This window comes from Pocillopora damicornis, chromosome 1 (assembly GCF_964200805.1).
Source record: "Pocillopora damicornis chromosome 1, jaPocDami1.2, whole genome shotgun sequence".
In the NCBI taxonomy this organism is placed as follows: Eukaryota; Metazoa; Cnidaria; class Anthozoa; order Scleractinia; family Pocilloporidae; genus Pocillopora; species Pocillopora damicornis.
Genome location: NC_142670.1, coordinates 22,969,167 through 22,986,491, shown reverse-complemented (window position 1 = coordinate 22,986,491; position 17,325 = coordinate 22,969,167). Strand labels below are relative to the sequence as shown.

Below are 17,325 nucleotides of genomic sequence, written 5' to 3'. Positions count from 1 at the left end.
CTATAGTTTTTCCTCCCTATAACTTTACTTTTACTGTGCTGTCTTGTAAACAAATGATAAAGAAAAAGGAAAAAGAAGAAAAAGACAAATTATAGGTTCTGCGTAACTTAACCAGCCAAATTTCTGCATAAGAAACGATAATTTTTTTTTAAAATACCCAGTAATTTTTGACAATTAACTTCCAATCATGGTGGATGTTGAATATAGGTTTTTTACTTAGTCTTCGCTAATTTTTGTAGCCCTAACCCTTTTTGTATCAGCAAAAGAGAGTAAAGGAGAAATATAAATAAGGTTGCTCTCCGTGAATCGAAGGATAAAACTTTCTTTGCCGCTGCGACTCACCTTTTCCATAAGTCAATAATGCACTCCAAACTACGATCATGAAAAATGAAACAAACTCCATACCTGCTTCGAGGTAACGGTTTTCTGTTTCTACCCCGCACGCATGACATAAGTTTTGAGTTGATCGCCAGCTCCCAGCAGTGGATTAAACTTCCAAAATCGACCTGTTTTCTATGAAGGAAACCGTTTTATGAAAAAAAATTTAAAAAAAAGCTGCAGCTGTCAGTCCTATGTGGAAATTAATGCAAATGGCGCAAATGGATTTTATCCGCTTCGCTCGATGGAGAGAATTGGGTCTCTTAAGAATAATTATTTATCTTTACATGTTAACATACGCATCAGACACCAAAATCAGTCCTTAGAACAATATTATAAAAATTTAGCGTGTGGATATCTCCCTCCACCAGGTGTTCTTAAACTACTCAAAACTCCCTTTATTCTCTTGAAATCTGACGACCGCCTTTTTGCATAACGTGTCTATAACAGACGCATCCTCTCTTGGTATAAACATATCTAAGAGGGCTATGACAACCTGTTTTCCGATATTGTCTGTAATCAAAAATTGCGTCTGTGAACGGTGTTCCCTTTGGATTCTTTGCCTTCCAATTCTTGAAAGGGATTATGAAATAAAGTGGGGCATTCCTAAACTTGGCCAAGTAGAGTTAAAATAATAATAATAAGGTTAACTAATATCAGAAGAAAATTTTGAGGCATTATTTCCCGATATCATTTATCAATTCAATGATGCACAGTGGTCGTGGTGGTCGCCGTTTATCAGAAATAAGTTAAACTCCTTTTCCCCGACAAGTTCAAGCTTGATCGATGATTGTGCAAGATTCTCCAAGTTTTCTTTGCTTTGTTTCCTGACCCTGAATTTAGTTATGAACATACTTACTTTCAAATCTAAGGGAGAAAGTTGTTTGAGTTGTATGATCAAGCTTTAGGTAATTCCTTACGTTGGTGATGCTTGATTCACATGTCCTCAAATGTTCTCGAAGTTCCAAGGTCTTTAACACACTGACATTGAGGCCTTATTTGGTATATGCATTCTTCTTAAATGCGGATAAGCTTCAAGGTTAACAAGGATGTTTATGGGGATAATGGGAAATTCAATAATTTATTAGGTCTAATTACCACTATTCCCACTCTGACCATTATTAATTTTTCTTCTAGATGTGCCCTGGCGATTAATCATAAAGCACAATAGATGGGTGCGCGTAGATAATTTCTCTTCTCGTTCATTGCACTCACTCGTGAGTGTTGAACACGAGTCAGGAAATTCCATATCTACTGGGAACCATATATTTTTTGTTTATTATACAAACACAATATGCATTTACTGACAAAAATAAATTCAACAAACAACCTTGGATTGAGAAAAGTAAGCGCACTTTGCACCAAAATATTTTTTTATCATCCATCTTCAAAAAAGCAACAAAAAAAGGAGTTTATCAAGGATTATTTTCTAATTAACTTGGCTAAAAAAGGGTTTTTATGAACGAAAAAACTACTTCGATCACTTCCCCCTGAGTTGCATTTACATCTGGTTATATAAATCATTGTAGCGTCCATTTAAAGACTGCAGGTACTTGACGCTAATGACAAAGGATTCTCGGAAGGAAAGCAAACTGATCATTAAAGTTCAAAATATGCGAAAATTTACAGGACTACTACGACTTTGAGATAACGTTCAGTAGAAAATAGAAGTATAAATTAAATTTCTTACAAACCAGGTTCATCTCCAAATGTTTCCTAAACCCGAAAGCTAACTACTGTATGAAAAGTTGTACGAAATGTGAAGGAAAATTGAAAAAGATCGAGTCACCAAAATCTACTTACGAACAAAAACTTAAAATAGAAATTGAGAAGAAATGAAAATAGGCTGGCACATATTCTGGCTTCATTATTTCATCTCTTTATACTTATGGTGCATATCGTAAAATCGTGCAAGGCATTCTTATGAATTCTCCGGGAAGATATTATTTTGGGGGAGATAGGACAAAACACATAAAGAAAAGTGGTCCGTTAATCTTTTTCAAGTTTCTTATCTAAGTAACAGTGCAGAAGTTATAAAAAATTGCATTTGATAATCACCTATGGCTATGAAGACCTGTTATCATGAAAAGAGGAAATTTATGCCGATGCGCATTGAGACGTGCCATTGTTTCCTGAAATCACGCAGCAGCGGCAGATTAAGAACAAGTCTCTGTAAGAATCAAACATGAAATGAAAATTTACAACCGCCCTTCAAATTTTTCATGCAGTTAGGCACTCAGGGGGATGCACAAAAATCTTGTTGCCATGGTAACAACGGCTGCTTGTTCGAGGCCCGGGGCCTCCTTTTCATATAAAAACGTCGCAAAAAAAGAGTGAAATGTTAATTTCTCTATCTCAAGCTAAATACAACATTACAAATTGGCACTTCTACCATACATAGTAAAATTATTCATCTTCACTTTGATTCATTTAATTTTCCCTGGGAGTGAATGTGAACACACCAATAGATTATTTATCTCGGTACAGTTTCGGTCATTTTTGTTGTCGGGGTAAAACAGGGAAAACGTATCTGAATTTCTCCAAAAGTAAAACGATTCTGGAACTTAAACTACCCAATTAGCTGGTTATAATATTCTAGTTTTTAAATATGTAAAAATCTATGCGAGCCTGCCTCTACTTTTTATAGGGGCAGTTCGCGAAAAAAGCTAAAAATCAGACATTGCATAATTTGGCGATGTTTACATCTAATGTTCTCAACAACAAATGTTTCAGACAAATGAAACGTGCGATGCTTTGAAAGACTGTTATCTTATGAGCAATATCCCGAAGAGAAATCTCGCCTCTGGTTGTCACCTTTTAAAAAAAATCGATCAACCTTCATGGAGGACAACTCGACGTAACTACAAACATATACCTCAAATCGTGTGCATATCATCCAGATTCTGAGTGCTGCACCTTCTTTCGTGGGAATTTGAGCGATCCGAAATCCTGTGAAGATACACTGGTATGTCATTTGAAACATGTTGAAGTCGGCTGATCTTCACGAAACTATCCTCACACCAGTCATTTGTCATAAACATGTACGTTGTCACGATGGCGTGACGCTGTATTTCCCCGCGAAGTTTCCATCGGTCGCTCCAAGGAAGACGATAAATGGATAATTTTAATATATGTCAGCACATTTCCGCTTTCTGAAGTAAAAACAATCAAAAAAAAAAAAAAAGGAAAACATCGATCGAACGCTTGTAAACACCGAGAATCTGAGAGCAGAGATCGCAACTTGTCAGCGGCAGTAATACATGTAAAACCCAGTCGCCTCAGTAGACTGGGTTTTACATGGTTTTACATTTGTACGCCTTGCGCGAAAATCATCACAAAGTGAAGATTTTGAACTACTCAGTATCTCTGCAGTAGAGCAAACGGAACAGGAATTTCATCACAATCAATTTCCAAATTTCTTCATGGAGAAATACAACGTCACGCCATCGTGACAACGTACATGTTTATGACAAATGACCGGTGTGAGGATAGTTTCGTGTAGATCAGCCGACTTCAACATGTTTTAAATGACATACAAGTATAACAGTGTATCTTCAAAGGATTTCGGATAGCTCAAATTCCCATAAAAGAAGGTGCTGCACTCGGAATCTGGATGATATGCACACGATTTGAGGTATATGTTTGTAGTTACGTCTAGTAGTCCTCCATGAAGGTTGATCAATTGTTTTTTGAAAGGTGACAAACAGAGGCGGGATTTCTCTTCGGGATATTGCTCATAAGATAACATTCTTTTAAAGCCTTGCATGTTTCATTTGTCTGAAACATTTGTTGTTGAGAACATTAGATGCAAACATCGCCAAATTATGCAACATCTGATTTTTGAGCTCCGTTCGCGAATTTCCCCTATAAAAAGTAGAGGCAGGCCCTAAGATTTTTACATATTTAAAAACAAGAATATTATAACCAGCTAAGTGGGTAGTTTCAGCTCCGGAATCAGTGTATTTTTGGAAAAATTCAGATTAACGTTTTTCCTGTTAGACCCGACAACAAAAATGACCGAAACTGTACTGAGATGAATAATCTATTGGTGTGTTCACTTTCACTCCCAGGGAAAATTAAATGAATCAGTAAGAAGATGAATGATGTTACTATGTATGGTAGAAGTGCCAATTTGTAATATTGTATTTAGCTTGAGATAGAGAAATAAACATTTCACTCTTTTTTTGCGACGCTTTTGTATGAAAAGGAGGCCCCAGGCCTCGAACAAGCAGCCGTTGTTACCATGGCAATAAGTGTGCTCTCACTTTTAAGAAGGGCATTTTTGTGCATCCCCCTGAGTGCCTAACTGCATGCAAAATTTGAAGGGCAGTTGAAAATTTTCATTTCCCAAGATGTTTGATTCTTACAGAGACTTGTTCTTATTCGGAGTGAAATGGTTTTTACTGATAAATTCAGTATAAATGTGATAAATCGACCTTTTCCCGAAAGATAAGTAAATTTGAAAAGAAAAAAAGTCAAACATTGCACATCTTAGATGGAGAGTAGTCAAGTTATCTTTTCTTTTTTAATTGTTTCCAGATGCCATGATGTATTATGTATACCCAGTCTTTGTGGGTATTAATGAGGTTCGTCTGAGAAATAAGACGGAAAAAACTACTTTTTTCTCTGTAAAAACTTTTAATCTTGGCATTTGAAGTTGCCAAAAAATATTAGGAAGGATCTCTCTAAAATCAAAGTTACTTTTGATAAGTGGCAAACGAGCGAACGTTGCAGCACCATAAATTTTCAAACTAGAGAAACTTTAAAAGTTGTACATTTATTCAAATTCTTCCAATAATTCAATCATACTTTAGTGAAATTTTTGAAGAGAGTATTTTAAACTAGTCCTTAAAAACTTTTGCATCAATAGCTATCTTTAGAACTTGTAAAATACTCTTTCATACTCCAGCAATATTCTAAAGTAAAACAAATTTCTCTGAGTTGGTTGAGAGCGGCAAGAATCTACCTCCGTTCCATGAAAAGACATCAAATTCTGTTTACTAAACTAATTAAGAAGCTCTTTAACGGCCGACAATCTCCAGCCAGAAAGGGCTTGTTTACATGGAGATAGGGGACCTTTGGTAGGTGAGGCCACGCGCCTAGCCGTGGTAAAAAAATAAATAGCGTTTACATGTAATCTTACAACCCCGGGGTGCTGGGGTGAGGTTTCTTGAGGTTGTTGTTTCGCCTGCAATTAAGGAGTTTGAGCAGAGGCGTTCCAAGCCCGCATCTCGAGAAAGACGAAATATTCATTCTCGGACACATTTGTATTTATTCATGAAAGCGTCACGCGTTGTGGTACGCGGTGTCAGGTTACGCGCGGAACCGTTGACTTAATACGTTATACGGAATAGGTTGGAAAACGAAATATGGTCGATTTACTACGCTAAATATTCCAAAATGTGAACATTTTACACTCCTTATGTGTCCGTCGCGGTTTCTGGTGAATCCTGCCAAATGACGGCTAGGATATGTACAAAGTTTTAAAACATACATGTTTTTGCCATGAACGCGACCCCGGCCAGGCGGGTTACCCCACCTTGAGACGTTTATATGGCAAATTGTCACCTCGGCTGACAGGGTTACCCTACCTAGGCGGGTCACTCCACCTATCATGTAAACGTGATCAAGATCAAACAAGAAATTAAATAGACAGGCGGGTTACCTCACCTACCTAGGGTCCTCCACATCCATGTAAACAGGCCCTAAGTGTCCTTAAACTAATGAAAAATCTTTTTATTCCTTGGAAACTGATGGCCGACTTTTGCACGATGAGTCAATAACAGTCGCATCCTCCCTTGGTGTAAACATATTTAAGAGGGCCGCATAACCTGTTCTCCTTTGCTTTTATCATCCATCTTTAGAAAAAAAATGACTTTATCAAGGATTTTCTCATTTGCAGTTTAATTTTTCTAAGCATTTAAAATGCCTCACCGGTCGTAGACTAAAAGGAAAAAGAAAGTACCGGTGTACTTTTAGCCCCGAAGATTCGACGACGACGTAACCGAAAGGTACAAGAATTAGGAAATCAGGAAATCTGGTCTGGTTTCCTTTCTCAGAGCGCGGGGCAATGGAAGATAACGCCTATATCTGTTGTGCTTAAATTTTCATCTGTGATTCAAGTTTTTTTTTATCGTAGGCCCTGTATACACTTGGCCGAATGAGCTGTACCTTTAGGGCCTGTTTACATTGGAGGTGTGGGACCCCAGGTAAGTGAGGTAACCCGCCTAGGTGGGGTAACCCGCCTGTCCATATAATTTCTTATTGTATTTTGATCACGTTTATATGATAGTTGGGTTGACCCGCAAGTTGGGTTGGCCTGCAGTTGGACAGTACACTATGCTATGATGAACATGTCACCCAAACAGTGTCCTCGTGCATAGGTAGCTTATGTCAGATTAATAGGGTGAAGCATCTGTTTGATGCTAGGACATTAGAACGGGTTATAAATGCTTTAGTATTTAGTAAGTTATACTACTGTTCTCCGGTGTGGTCTAACACTTCAAAGAAAAATATCTCGAAGCTGCAGAAAGTTCAGAATTTTGCTTGTAGAATCATTACTGGAAAGCGGAAATTTGACCATATAAAACCGGTATTAAGAGAGCTAAGGTGGCTCCCCGTAACCAGTTTTCTTAAATACACACTTAGAGTTTTAGCATTAAAATGTGTTAAGCGGTTAGCCCTAGCTACCTTTGTCATAGATTTAAGACACGTGCTTGCGTTCATGACCGTAATACTAGATATAAGAATAACTTGAATACCCCAGCTTATAAGCCAGCTTCTGGGCAACGCACTTTTTTACATGTAAACGTGTCAAGGTGGGGTAACCCTCCTAGCCGGGAGGTAAAGACCCAGTTGCGTTTTTGAGGGACTAAGCAAAGCTAATGGAGTGATGAAACTTACGAGTTGTATAAGTGACAAAACATAACATTATCGCATCTCTCTCCTCCACGACCAGTCATAACCATTACAATGTCCTCAAATGTTTATGGTACTTTAGCTGCTTTATTTTAGTACTAATTAATCTCTAGAGTTGTAATCGGACAGTCAAACGTAATTGGACACCTGTAATCGGACAGTTAAAGCAGCTAATCACCTTAAGTCCACTCCTCCAAATCCCCCAAACACAGAGTTGATTATAATAACCGTAGCAACAACCATTTACTCTACTAAACAGTGTCTCTAGCAAAGATATTTTCTGAAGTAAATGTACGTGTATTTGTGTTTTTGCTTATTCTGTGGGATTTCTTTAAAAGATCAGTTCCCCATCAAATAATTGACTAAAGGGAAAATTGATCAACGAACCTGATTCTGTCAGAAATTTGTCTCGATAAACTCAAGAGGAGAGCTCATTTAAAAAAATTGAGATTATTGCCCAATTAAACCTAGATAATAATAATACATTTAAACGGTGTCGAAAGGCCGTTGATGTCTCACTAAAGGAGAGAGATATCTCAACAAATCAACCTCTCACTTCCTAAAGTTCGGAAACCCCTCCGGAGATTATTGATTATTCACCCGATGGAATGATGAACTTTGCGCTTCAACAACACTAGCGAAAGTAGCTTTAACAACACGAAAAAGATACAGTGCAATCTGTTTTGTTTACTGACATCTGGTAAGTGATAATTCATTGTTTCATGTAACCTTACAATGATTACATGTAGATAATTTGAATAGCAAGCGATAAGAGGATTTGGCCCTTGGGAAAGTCAATGCACATTTTCTAAAGTGCAACAAAGACACGTAAACCTCGGAGTACTTAGACGTGCTATTTGACTTAGGCTCACCGTCAGTGTTAAATAAAGCAACCAGAGTAACAGATCACACCATCTCTGTTACCGGTCACATACACACAAATAACCTGAAAAGGTTATTTAATTAGGTTCTAACTGGTCTTCATTTCGGAGCTCTTTTTGTTGGAGTGGCTTTGAAAGAAGCGTAGACATCATTCAGATTTTACCCATTTCACCCAACATGTTTTCCTATAAGATTGACCTGCTAAGGTATGATTAAATCAAAATAAGGAATACTAAACTCCTACAACTTAAACTACTTTATTAAACAACGTATAACGATTCTTTCTCAGGAGCTACTCGTATAGGCAATACAATAATTGTCCTTTAAAAACTTACTTAAGCCCACTACAGACTAAAACTTAGCTCTCTACTGAGAGAGAATCTTCACAAAATACAAAATCTTTTAAGTATATCACAGTACTGAGTACTGAGCTATCTTTTGTAGAGCTTCCTAGATATTCGGTCTTTTCTGAGTAAAGAAATTATTACTCCTAGCTGACCGAGTCCTTAGATACCGTCATAACGTACTTCAAAACATTCCAGGATTCGAAGCTTACAACACAACTGTTGTGGTAGAAATAGATCGTAACCACATAACCCATTAGAATGTTCTAGTTTTCCGTGATATATCACCAGAAAGTTTAAGTATTGATGTCATAGTGACTATCCACAACACACCGAACACGATTTAAAAATCCTTGTAAATCATGATGCTAATGAAAGCACGACTGAACATAGTAAACAACTTGCTTATAATCACGGACCGCCGTGACCCATCATGGAAGGCTTTCAGACAGAATAACAACTTCATGTACAGAAGGCGTGGGTATCAAAAGCTGCTTTAGTTTCTAACGACCTGAGCAAACATCAAGAGTTCAAAACGTTTAGTAGTAAGCAAAATACAATGCTCAAAGTTTTGCTTAAAACTTACTGAAGATATTTGATTGGAATAGATAGAGATGATGATAAGATTATTTGGAAGCTTATTAATGCCCATAGTTGTTAACACTAGCTGAGGGTGGGGGGAGTCTCCTCTAACACTCGGATAAACAAGAATTGTCCAGTCGACTCTGATGATGATTTCCGCCGAGATTATAGAAACGTCAATGAGTAACACTGACAACCTTCAGTCACAACTTCTCAGGAGTACTCTTACTTGGAAGATCAAACTACGCGGCCCAAAGGTACTCTTCTGTTCAAACTATTCAATGTTTAACACTAATCATAAAAAGTGGATCATGTGAAATTCTTAAAGTCCCTGTTATACATTAATGTGCATGTGCCAATAATCAAATCGATTTGTGAATCCTTTCGTTGAGCAGAATGACTTGCTTATAGCATTCAGTCTGTGCCACAGTAGCGCAGATCACAACCAGGGGGACTTTGTAGTTCGTATATAAAGTAGGATCCGCAGTCTTTCACTTTTATGTCCCTTGATTTCTTGCAACAATCTCCACCTCTGCTAAAGCAGACCTTGGAGAAAACCTCACCATCTGCCAATGTGGGGTGACCACCTTCTAGCCAGCCTGAGAAGACTGCACCACATCTTAGCTGCGGTACGCACTGGGTTGGCATTTTTGTTCCTGCATCTCCCGCGAAACGATACCATTCCCCGAATATTAAGGAATCGTAGTCACATTTTTCTCCACCAATAGGTGTGCTGTAAGTGCTCTTTCTGTCAGCATCGCTCAGGTTTCTGTAATTATAGCACGGATCGGCTAAAAAGTTGAATTTCGGTTAATGCGGTGTTTTATATATTTCGTTATAAGAAAGCTTAAGGAGAAAAGCTATTATATAAACTGCGGTGGTTTAAAACGATTTCCTGCCCTGAGAATAGCCGGGAAATCCTTGTTAAACACGCGTATAATATTACGATAATTTTTTACATGTGTTTGATATCACCAATCAGCTGTGTCAGGTTAATAAATGAATGGCAAAGCGATGACCGTTCTCAATCCAGGGTCGCATGTCGAGATTTTCTCGAATTATGGCTGCTAAAAAAAAATAGCCGAGTTTGTCATACAGCCTCAATACAAAATCCCTTAAAAGATACCATGTTCCAAGAATTTCAATACGTGACTGTGGCGCGATCGCTCAGTGATCGCTTTTCATAAAGCCCTGCAATCATCGACTGCTGACCACAAAAAAAGGTTGTTGATGAATGTAAAGCCATCAAACTTGTTAATAAGTGCTTCCGCAAAAATTGCCCAGGGCTAGAATTATTTAACTGTGAAAAAGTTTTCTATGTCTTTGTGGAATTGAAGTGAAGTAACTAGTTTTCCTTTGATCTGAGCAGATATGCCTGGAAAACTTTGTTGGAACCAAGTACTGCTTAAGGAATAGAGAAGCTTTTTTCCATGTTTACATACTCTCACCTAAATACGAGAGGAGGTTGGGAGAATTTGAGAAAGTTATGCGAACCCGATACGCAGTCAAGGGTTTGCATAACTTTCAAGAAATCTGCAAGCCTCGAGTGTTTAAATAAGAAAATGTAAACACTGGAAAAAGTGCCCTATATATTATAAGCAAAATTCTCCAATAACGTTACAGAGGAAGGTAAATGTTGAGAAAGATGTTTTTTCGTCTTGTCACGAGCGTGGGATAAAGAAAAATTCTGGGTCCCCATGAGGAATCGAACCTCAGACCTTCGGATTTATGCTCTATCACTGAGCCACAAAGACTCTTCGGTGAGCGAGGTCTATTACGAAGTTCTTATAACATGCATCCTGCATACTGCTAGGATCAACAATGTCGATAGCGTAATGTTTTTGATAGAAATAGTAGAGATGTTAAGTTTTGAGCTCGGTGAAGAAGATTCCTCATGGGGACTCAGAATTTTTCTTTATCCCACGCTCGTGACGAGACGAAAAAACATCTTTCTTAATTCTTCATCGAGCTCGAAACTTACCATCTCTACTATTTCTATCAAAGGTAAATGTTGTATGTTTATAACATGACTGATAAATATTTTCTCAACACATGCTCTGGACGACAGTCTTTCCTAACAGCCAATCAAATCGTGCATCCGACAAAAATTCGCATTTTAAAAAGTCAAGTTGCTATGCTCGTAGTTTCGTCGGCTATACTCAAATTTGTCTACGTTTTCCTTATTTAGACAAATATTCTTCCATTAATTACTATTTAGATAAAGAAAAAACAAAATGAATCTTGCTATCAGTCTAAAGGCGATTCCTCAGTATTGCACTGGGCATCCTGTACTGCGCATAAAAATCACGTAATCAGGCAAGTAAGCGCACACATTCCGAGAACACGGTATTGCTTTTCAATAAATGGACCATGCAAACAGGTACAATGCTCTTTAGCTCTTGAACGAGCGGGGTGACCTCTATTTTTCATTGCATAATTTTTGTGTACAAATCTTCCCCTTTAACTTGGAGAAATTAAGAAAGTTGTCGAAGGCAAAAAAAAAAAAAAAAAAAAAAAAAAACATTGCTAAAAACGTGCACAAAGACCGTTACTTGATGATGAAAATCATAACCTTGAAAACAACGACGTGAGGAACGTGATAATAATTACTAATATATATAAATAACTTCCACAAATTACATATCAAATTTTCCACACGCTCGAGACTTTGTACCTTTTAACTTTTTTCTTTTAATTTTTACTTCGAAAACCCTTGCTCCCAGATACCGAAAATTGTACCTTGAAATGACACGCGGGAATAATTGTTAGTAGAGGCATAAATGAGGTAAGTGTTGCCCGTCATTTCTCTCAAACAAGCAAGGTGACCTGCCTTTCTTATTGCATTTTTCGAAACAGCCATTGGTAGGAAACATTTAAAGGCAGACTAAAAAAGTTGTTAGATGACTTTTTTTTTTCTGAGGAATTACCTTATTAGGTCAGAGTGAGAAAATCGTAACTGCGGTCAACATCGATTTTAACCAATCAGACTATTCTGTTTAATTGAGACATCATCAATATAATTACATTTGCAGAACATTTATGCATCATCAAGAATAAATTATTTTCTCTCCTGGTTGACAAAAACAATGCCTTCAAGTCCAAAAATATGATGTAAAAAATCAAATTTATATTTCTTTATCCACGATGTTTTCTCGATGGACGTTTCCAAGCAAATTAAAGGTACTAAAAACTAACGTGATTTGTTACATGACCAAACAAGAATAGCCATTCACTCAACATTATTTACAGCGAGTTCAGCCAGTACCATCTCTAAAAAACATATAAGGCATGGATCAAAAGAGACTAACCTTTACAAGTCAGACCATCCCCAATGTATTTAGGATTACAGGCGCAACTGTAGGAGCCCTGGGTATTACTGCAAGATGCGTTCTTATCGCAGATGTTCATCTGTGAACACTCGTCAATGTCTGATGGGGATCAAGTGCACCACGTCACAACCCAGAGTTGATGTTATGATGAAAAATGTTTTGGTGAATCAAGATATAACGAATAGCTATCCAAAATACTGCAAATCTAGTCTCAAAGGATGTGGGACAAAACAAAACAATCCACAATTTTTAATGAGGGATGAATTTTAGGATAAATGTTTGACTACTTCCGGCCTTATAATTTTAAGCTAAAAAGACGTTTCAGATTACCTCCCGCATCGAGTGGCTGGGATTGCATGTATAGAAAGAGCAGCAATGGAGGTTGCCTCTCTTCGGACATAAAGGACTTTTCTGGACATTGAAGAAAAGTTATCAAAATCACCTGAGCAAGTTTGTCCATCTCCAGTGTATCCAGTGTGGCATGTACATACATGTGATCCAATTGTGTTGGTACAGTTAGCATTCACATGACAAGAAAGATTTCTTGCACATTCGTCAATATCTGAGAAATGACAGGCTTTCAATCACGATTCTTGGAGTATGATACAGTATAAACCTCCTTATTTTGAGCATTGAGTGCATTTCGTCCTCTTGCTTTCAATTGGGATCATTTTCTACCATTGGTAAAAAATATTAAGGCAAGGGTAACTACTTTATCAAAACAAACAAACAAACAAACAAAGAAGGAACTTACAAATTAAACAAACAATTGAAAATACAAACACAAACAAACAAGTACGGTCATAACGAGGCGATTACAATCTAAAGGCCTTTACCTGTGCAATTCCGTCCATCTCCGTTAAATCCAAATAAACAGTTGCACACAAAGGATCCATTAGTGTTTTGACAAGTAGCATTCGGGTGACAATTGTGAGTATTTTTTTGGCACTCATCAATATCTAAAAAAATGGGAAAGAAAAGAAGAATTATAAAACGTTAGTTGTTACACGAGTGAGATATACATTCGTTTTTTAAACTTTTAGGTGAAAGAGCATTATTATCATTGTGACAAATTAATTATTAATTTAGACTAAACAAAAACTTCCACTGCAGCGGAATCTCTCTCTAGACACCGTTTCAAATTGTAGTCGGATATCAGTCGTCAAAGATTAGCCTTGCTAGTCTTCCTTGGTAGACTTTTTTTTCGCGGAATGTGAAACTTCTAATTTCATTCTTTAAAAAATTCTAATTTTTTTCTTAGTAAAGGCCTATTTTTGTCTTTCACGCGAAAATATTTTTCTTTCGGTAAGGAAAAAGTCAACTGAGAATTTTGTGAAAAGAAAGTTACGCCCTTTGTCTGTTTCTGTAATGGTTCAACGCATTTTCTCATCTTGACGACTTTACGACATTTTTGGCGGACTGTGAAACCTATTATATCATTCTTTAAAAAAGTCACCTTTCATTCTCAGTAAAGACCCATTGTGTTTCTTTGATAATCAAAATAAAACATGGTTGTTTGCGGTCATGTAACTTCTCTTCTCTTGCTCAACTCGATAAATTGTCTAATTGTCTTCCAACGCAGCTGGATGGTGCGGCATATATAAAATATATGGATCATGATAACTCTGTGCATAAACATGCATGGATAACGCTGCTTAAAATTATGAGATGATTAACAAAAATTAGTTACATAAGGAAATATCAATAAGATCATCTTCAAAACTACCTGAGCATGAGCGTCCATCACCGATGTATCCCACTTTGCATGTGCATTTGTAAGAACCATATGTGTTAGTGCAGTTTGCATTCACGTCGCAGTCACTGATGTTAAATTTACATTCATCCATATCTAGAATGTTGAAAGAGAAACAGGGACTAAGTTAGAGCAACTTGACAGAGGCATCCTCACTAGAACTGATCCAAACCAAATATTACGATAATGATATCAATAATAGTATAATTTATATTAATTTCTTAATACTGATAACTCATTACAAAATAAAATAACTCGAGCAAAGTTATAGGACCTACCTTCGTTAACCATATCGCAGTAAATCAGTTTTGCTTTTCCTTTCGTAGTTGGATCCAGCCAGTACTTGCCGCTTATGGTGTGTTTACCTTCACTCGCCTTTATTTCGTGACAAGACAGCGCCGGTAATTCAGGGATAGAACCTAAGGGAGCTGCAGTAAAGATATGTTTGACATTCACTTCCTATTCTTAGCTCTTCCAGGTGAGAAAGTGACAGGTTGAGGATGGAGAAGATTTAAGAGAAAGAGAAATCACATTGATGGAAAGAATTTTGATTTCTTACCTCTGCCGTTCGATCGCCGCATGTAAAACCACGCGGGTGCTGAGAGGAAATTCTCTGGTCTCGCCTCCTTAGTGCGGTTATTTAGTTCACATATTTGGTATTTTCGATTGTAGTTATAGCTTTGGCACGTAATCTCTTGTCTACATTTGACATCGCAAAGCTGAGGAGCTGCCAGTGAACATCTTTTGAAGTCAGAACTCCCAAGAGCCATTCCTTCTATGTTTACTTCGGTCCTACATTGATCATTAGCTGTGACAAAATCCATGGTAGAAACGAAAAGGATGAATCTTAAATGGCGGAACAGCCACCACATACTTCTTTGCTTGAGCTGAATCTGAAAATATTGAGAATAGGATCATAGAAAGAAAAAAGACGAGTTTCCCCTCAACAAAACTTGTTTGGTACCAGGTGAAGCCATATAGCAATAATACTACACGTACATTAAAACCTTGCCTGTAAATTCGTTCAGGCACTTTCTAGTTCATGATGTGAATAAAAAATTTGCACAAGGCTCGATAGGATGCCAATCGTCAAGGAAGATCAGCACAACTCTTAATATTAAACTTTAATTTTGAAGGCCCCTTTAGTTTCTGTGGAATGATAACTTTGATCTGCTTAAGGTATTTTGAAATGTCCTCCTGATAGGCCTGATCACTTTACGCCCCCATAGAAGAACGAATGTTCAAGCATTAAAAATCTTCATTTCGAAATATTGGTTCCAAATGTAAAGTGACAACGACTCAAACTCGACAAAAACTTCAGATGAAATAACATAGTCTCATTATGAGCGAGAAAAAAAATACTTAACAATCTTTAACAAGTTGGCTAATTAACATTTATAAGCTGCTTTTTGTATCCTCATTCAGTTATGAAATAAAAATCCCGAAGATTGTTGAAACACTTTATTTATCTACAAAGTCCAGTAACCCAAAGGGTAAGAAAGATTCAAATATAAAGCTTCCAAACTATATCTGATAAATAATCCTTTCTACGTTGTTCGTAACACATTCAACATTTTGGACGGGGTTCAAACTTTAGCGACCTTTTGATAATTTTTTTAGATAAACAGAGCAATATATTATTTACCAGAACTTTTGTGGTGCATAGAAGCAATCATGTAAAGGTTCAGTTAGTAAACCTCGAGTATTGATAATCTGCTTTCGTTGAAAAAGACCTCAAGATAACTTTCTTTTAAAATCGCACCATACCCTTCTTTGGGAGTGAAGCCAACCTTTTCCTTTGATATGCAAATCCTTTTCGTAAAGAATATAAATTTTCCAGGGATAGTATTACTCAAATCATCCATCGGTGTTTTCGATATAATGAAGTCTTACCTCTCAAGAAGCAAAGCTCTTTGGTCTTCACTACTTTTGAGGTAAAAGTGCTTTCTTTTATAACATTATGGTAGCTATGATTACCATAGAAACACCTGGTTTCAAGCCAAAACGATGATTAACTTTAGATAAGAACTTCCTTGTTCCTTCTACAATGTCACTGAACCATATATGCATGGCAAAGATCAAATATTTGTTTAGGAAAAACTACGCAAATGTCATCACGATCTCAAATTTTGCAATGAGCGTAATTTTCAGTAGGTTTCTTTGACAAATTATTATTAAGAACTATTGCACTTGTTTGAGGTTTTTAAAGTTAGGTCTTTAACTAAGAAAGGACTTTCATCAACCTAACGCCTAATTGCTCTGGCCTCGAGGAAGTCTTCCAGCAAATACTGGCGATTCGTGTAAGAATATATCTATCAAAGTTTACACAGCTCCATTTTGCGGGAAAGCCACAATGCCATAATTCACAGACGTCAAATACACGCAATACAAACGATTTGCTCGAACCTCAAAGGCTTCAGAGCTACAATACAAATTCAAGTTGACAGTGAGGACAAACAGATCAAACGAAATGCGGTGTAAATTTGCATTGTTCCGCCATATATTTAAAATCGATCGCTAAATACTGTTTAGCTTGACAGTTTTTAATGAGTCGTCGACAATGTAGTTTAAATAAATTATTATCGCTGCAGAAATGTCAATTTTTTTCCTTTTAATATTACTCATAGTTTATTAAATTGTCTTCTGTCTTGTCTCAAGCAACGCTAAATCAACACGTAATAATGACTCGAAATTATTTGAAAAGTTCCTATTCTTGTAAAATCGTTCGCTCTTCTTCCTAGGGCTTCGTCACCACAAGTTAGACAACGAGCACAACGTTTTCTGTCCGCATGGTAAAATCATCCCGACAATTTGTGCACGATGAAACATTTAGACGGCTTCACGCACTCTGTAGGAGTTTTAAAACATAGTTTAGGCGCACTTTTACCAGAATAAACAATACATTTTTCTCCTTTATTCAACATATTAAATGTTTTTTTCAAGATGACAGACAAGGCACATATCAGATGGTGTTTACGTCTTTCTATGAGACACCAAATGACGTCTTTAATAAATTGTCTCTTATCATTCCAGCTTGCCTGATTCTTCGATGGAAGTTGCTCGAATTTTCAAGTTACACTTAAAATTGTTTAAGTTCTTTTAGGTGTGATTTGCCACTGAAAAATAGCTCAATAATTTC

The 17,325-nt window shown here is 37.0% G+C and overlaps 1 protein-coding gene across 2 annotated transcripts in view; it reads right to left on the bottom strand.

Moving 5' to 3' along the window:
* Positions 1-15,073, bottom strand: part of LOC149052834 (uromodulin-like) — a 35,155-nt gene extending 20,082 nt beyond the window's left edge. The window contains exons 1-5 of one of the 2 annotated variants that reach the window (XM_089205771.1): positions 14,746-15,073; positions 14,465-14,614; positions 14,160-14,282; positions 13,270-13,392; positions 12,876-12,995 (exon numbers count right to left, since the gene is read on the bottom strand). In XM_089205771.1, coding sequence (XP_089061897.1) covers positions 12,876-12,995; positions 13,270-13,392; positions 14,160-14,282; positions 14,465-14,614; positions 14,746-15,058 — 829 coding nt within the window. In that variant the 5' untranslated portion in view covers positions 15,059-15,073. The remainder of the gene's footprint in view (positions 1-12,875; positions 12,996-13,269; positions 13,393-14,159; positions 14,283-14,464; positions 14,615-14,745) is intronic. The other variant, XM_089205773.1, reaches the window with a different exon arrangement.
* Between the last annotated feature and the right edge of the window lie 2,252 nt (positions 15,074-17,325).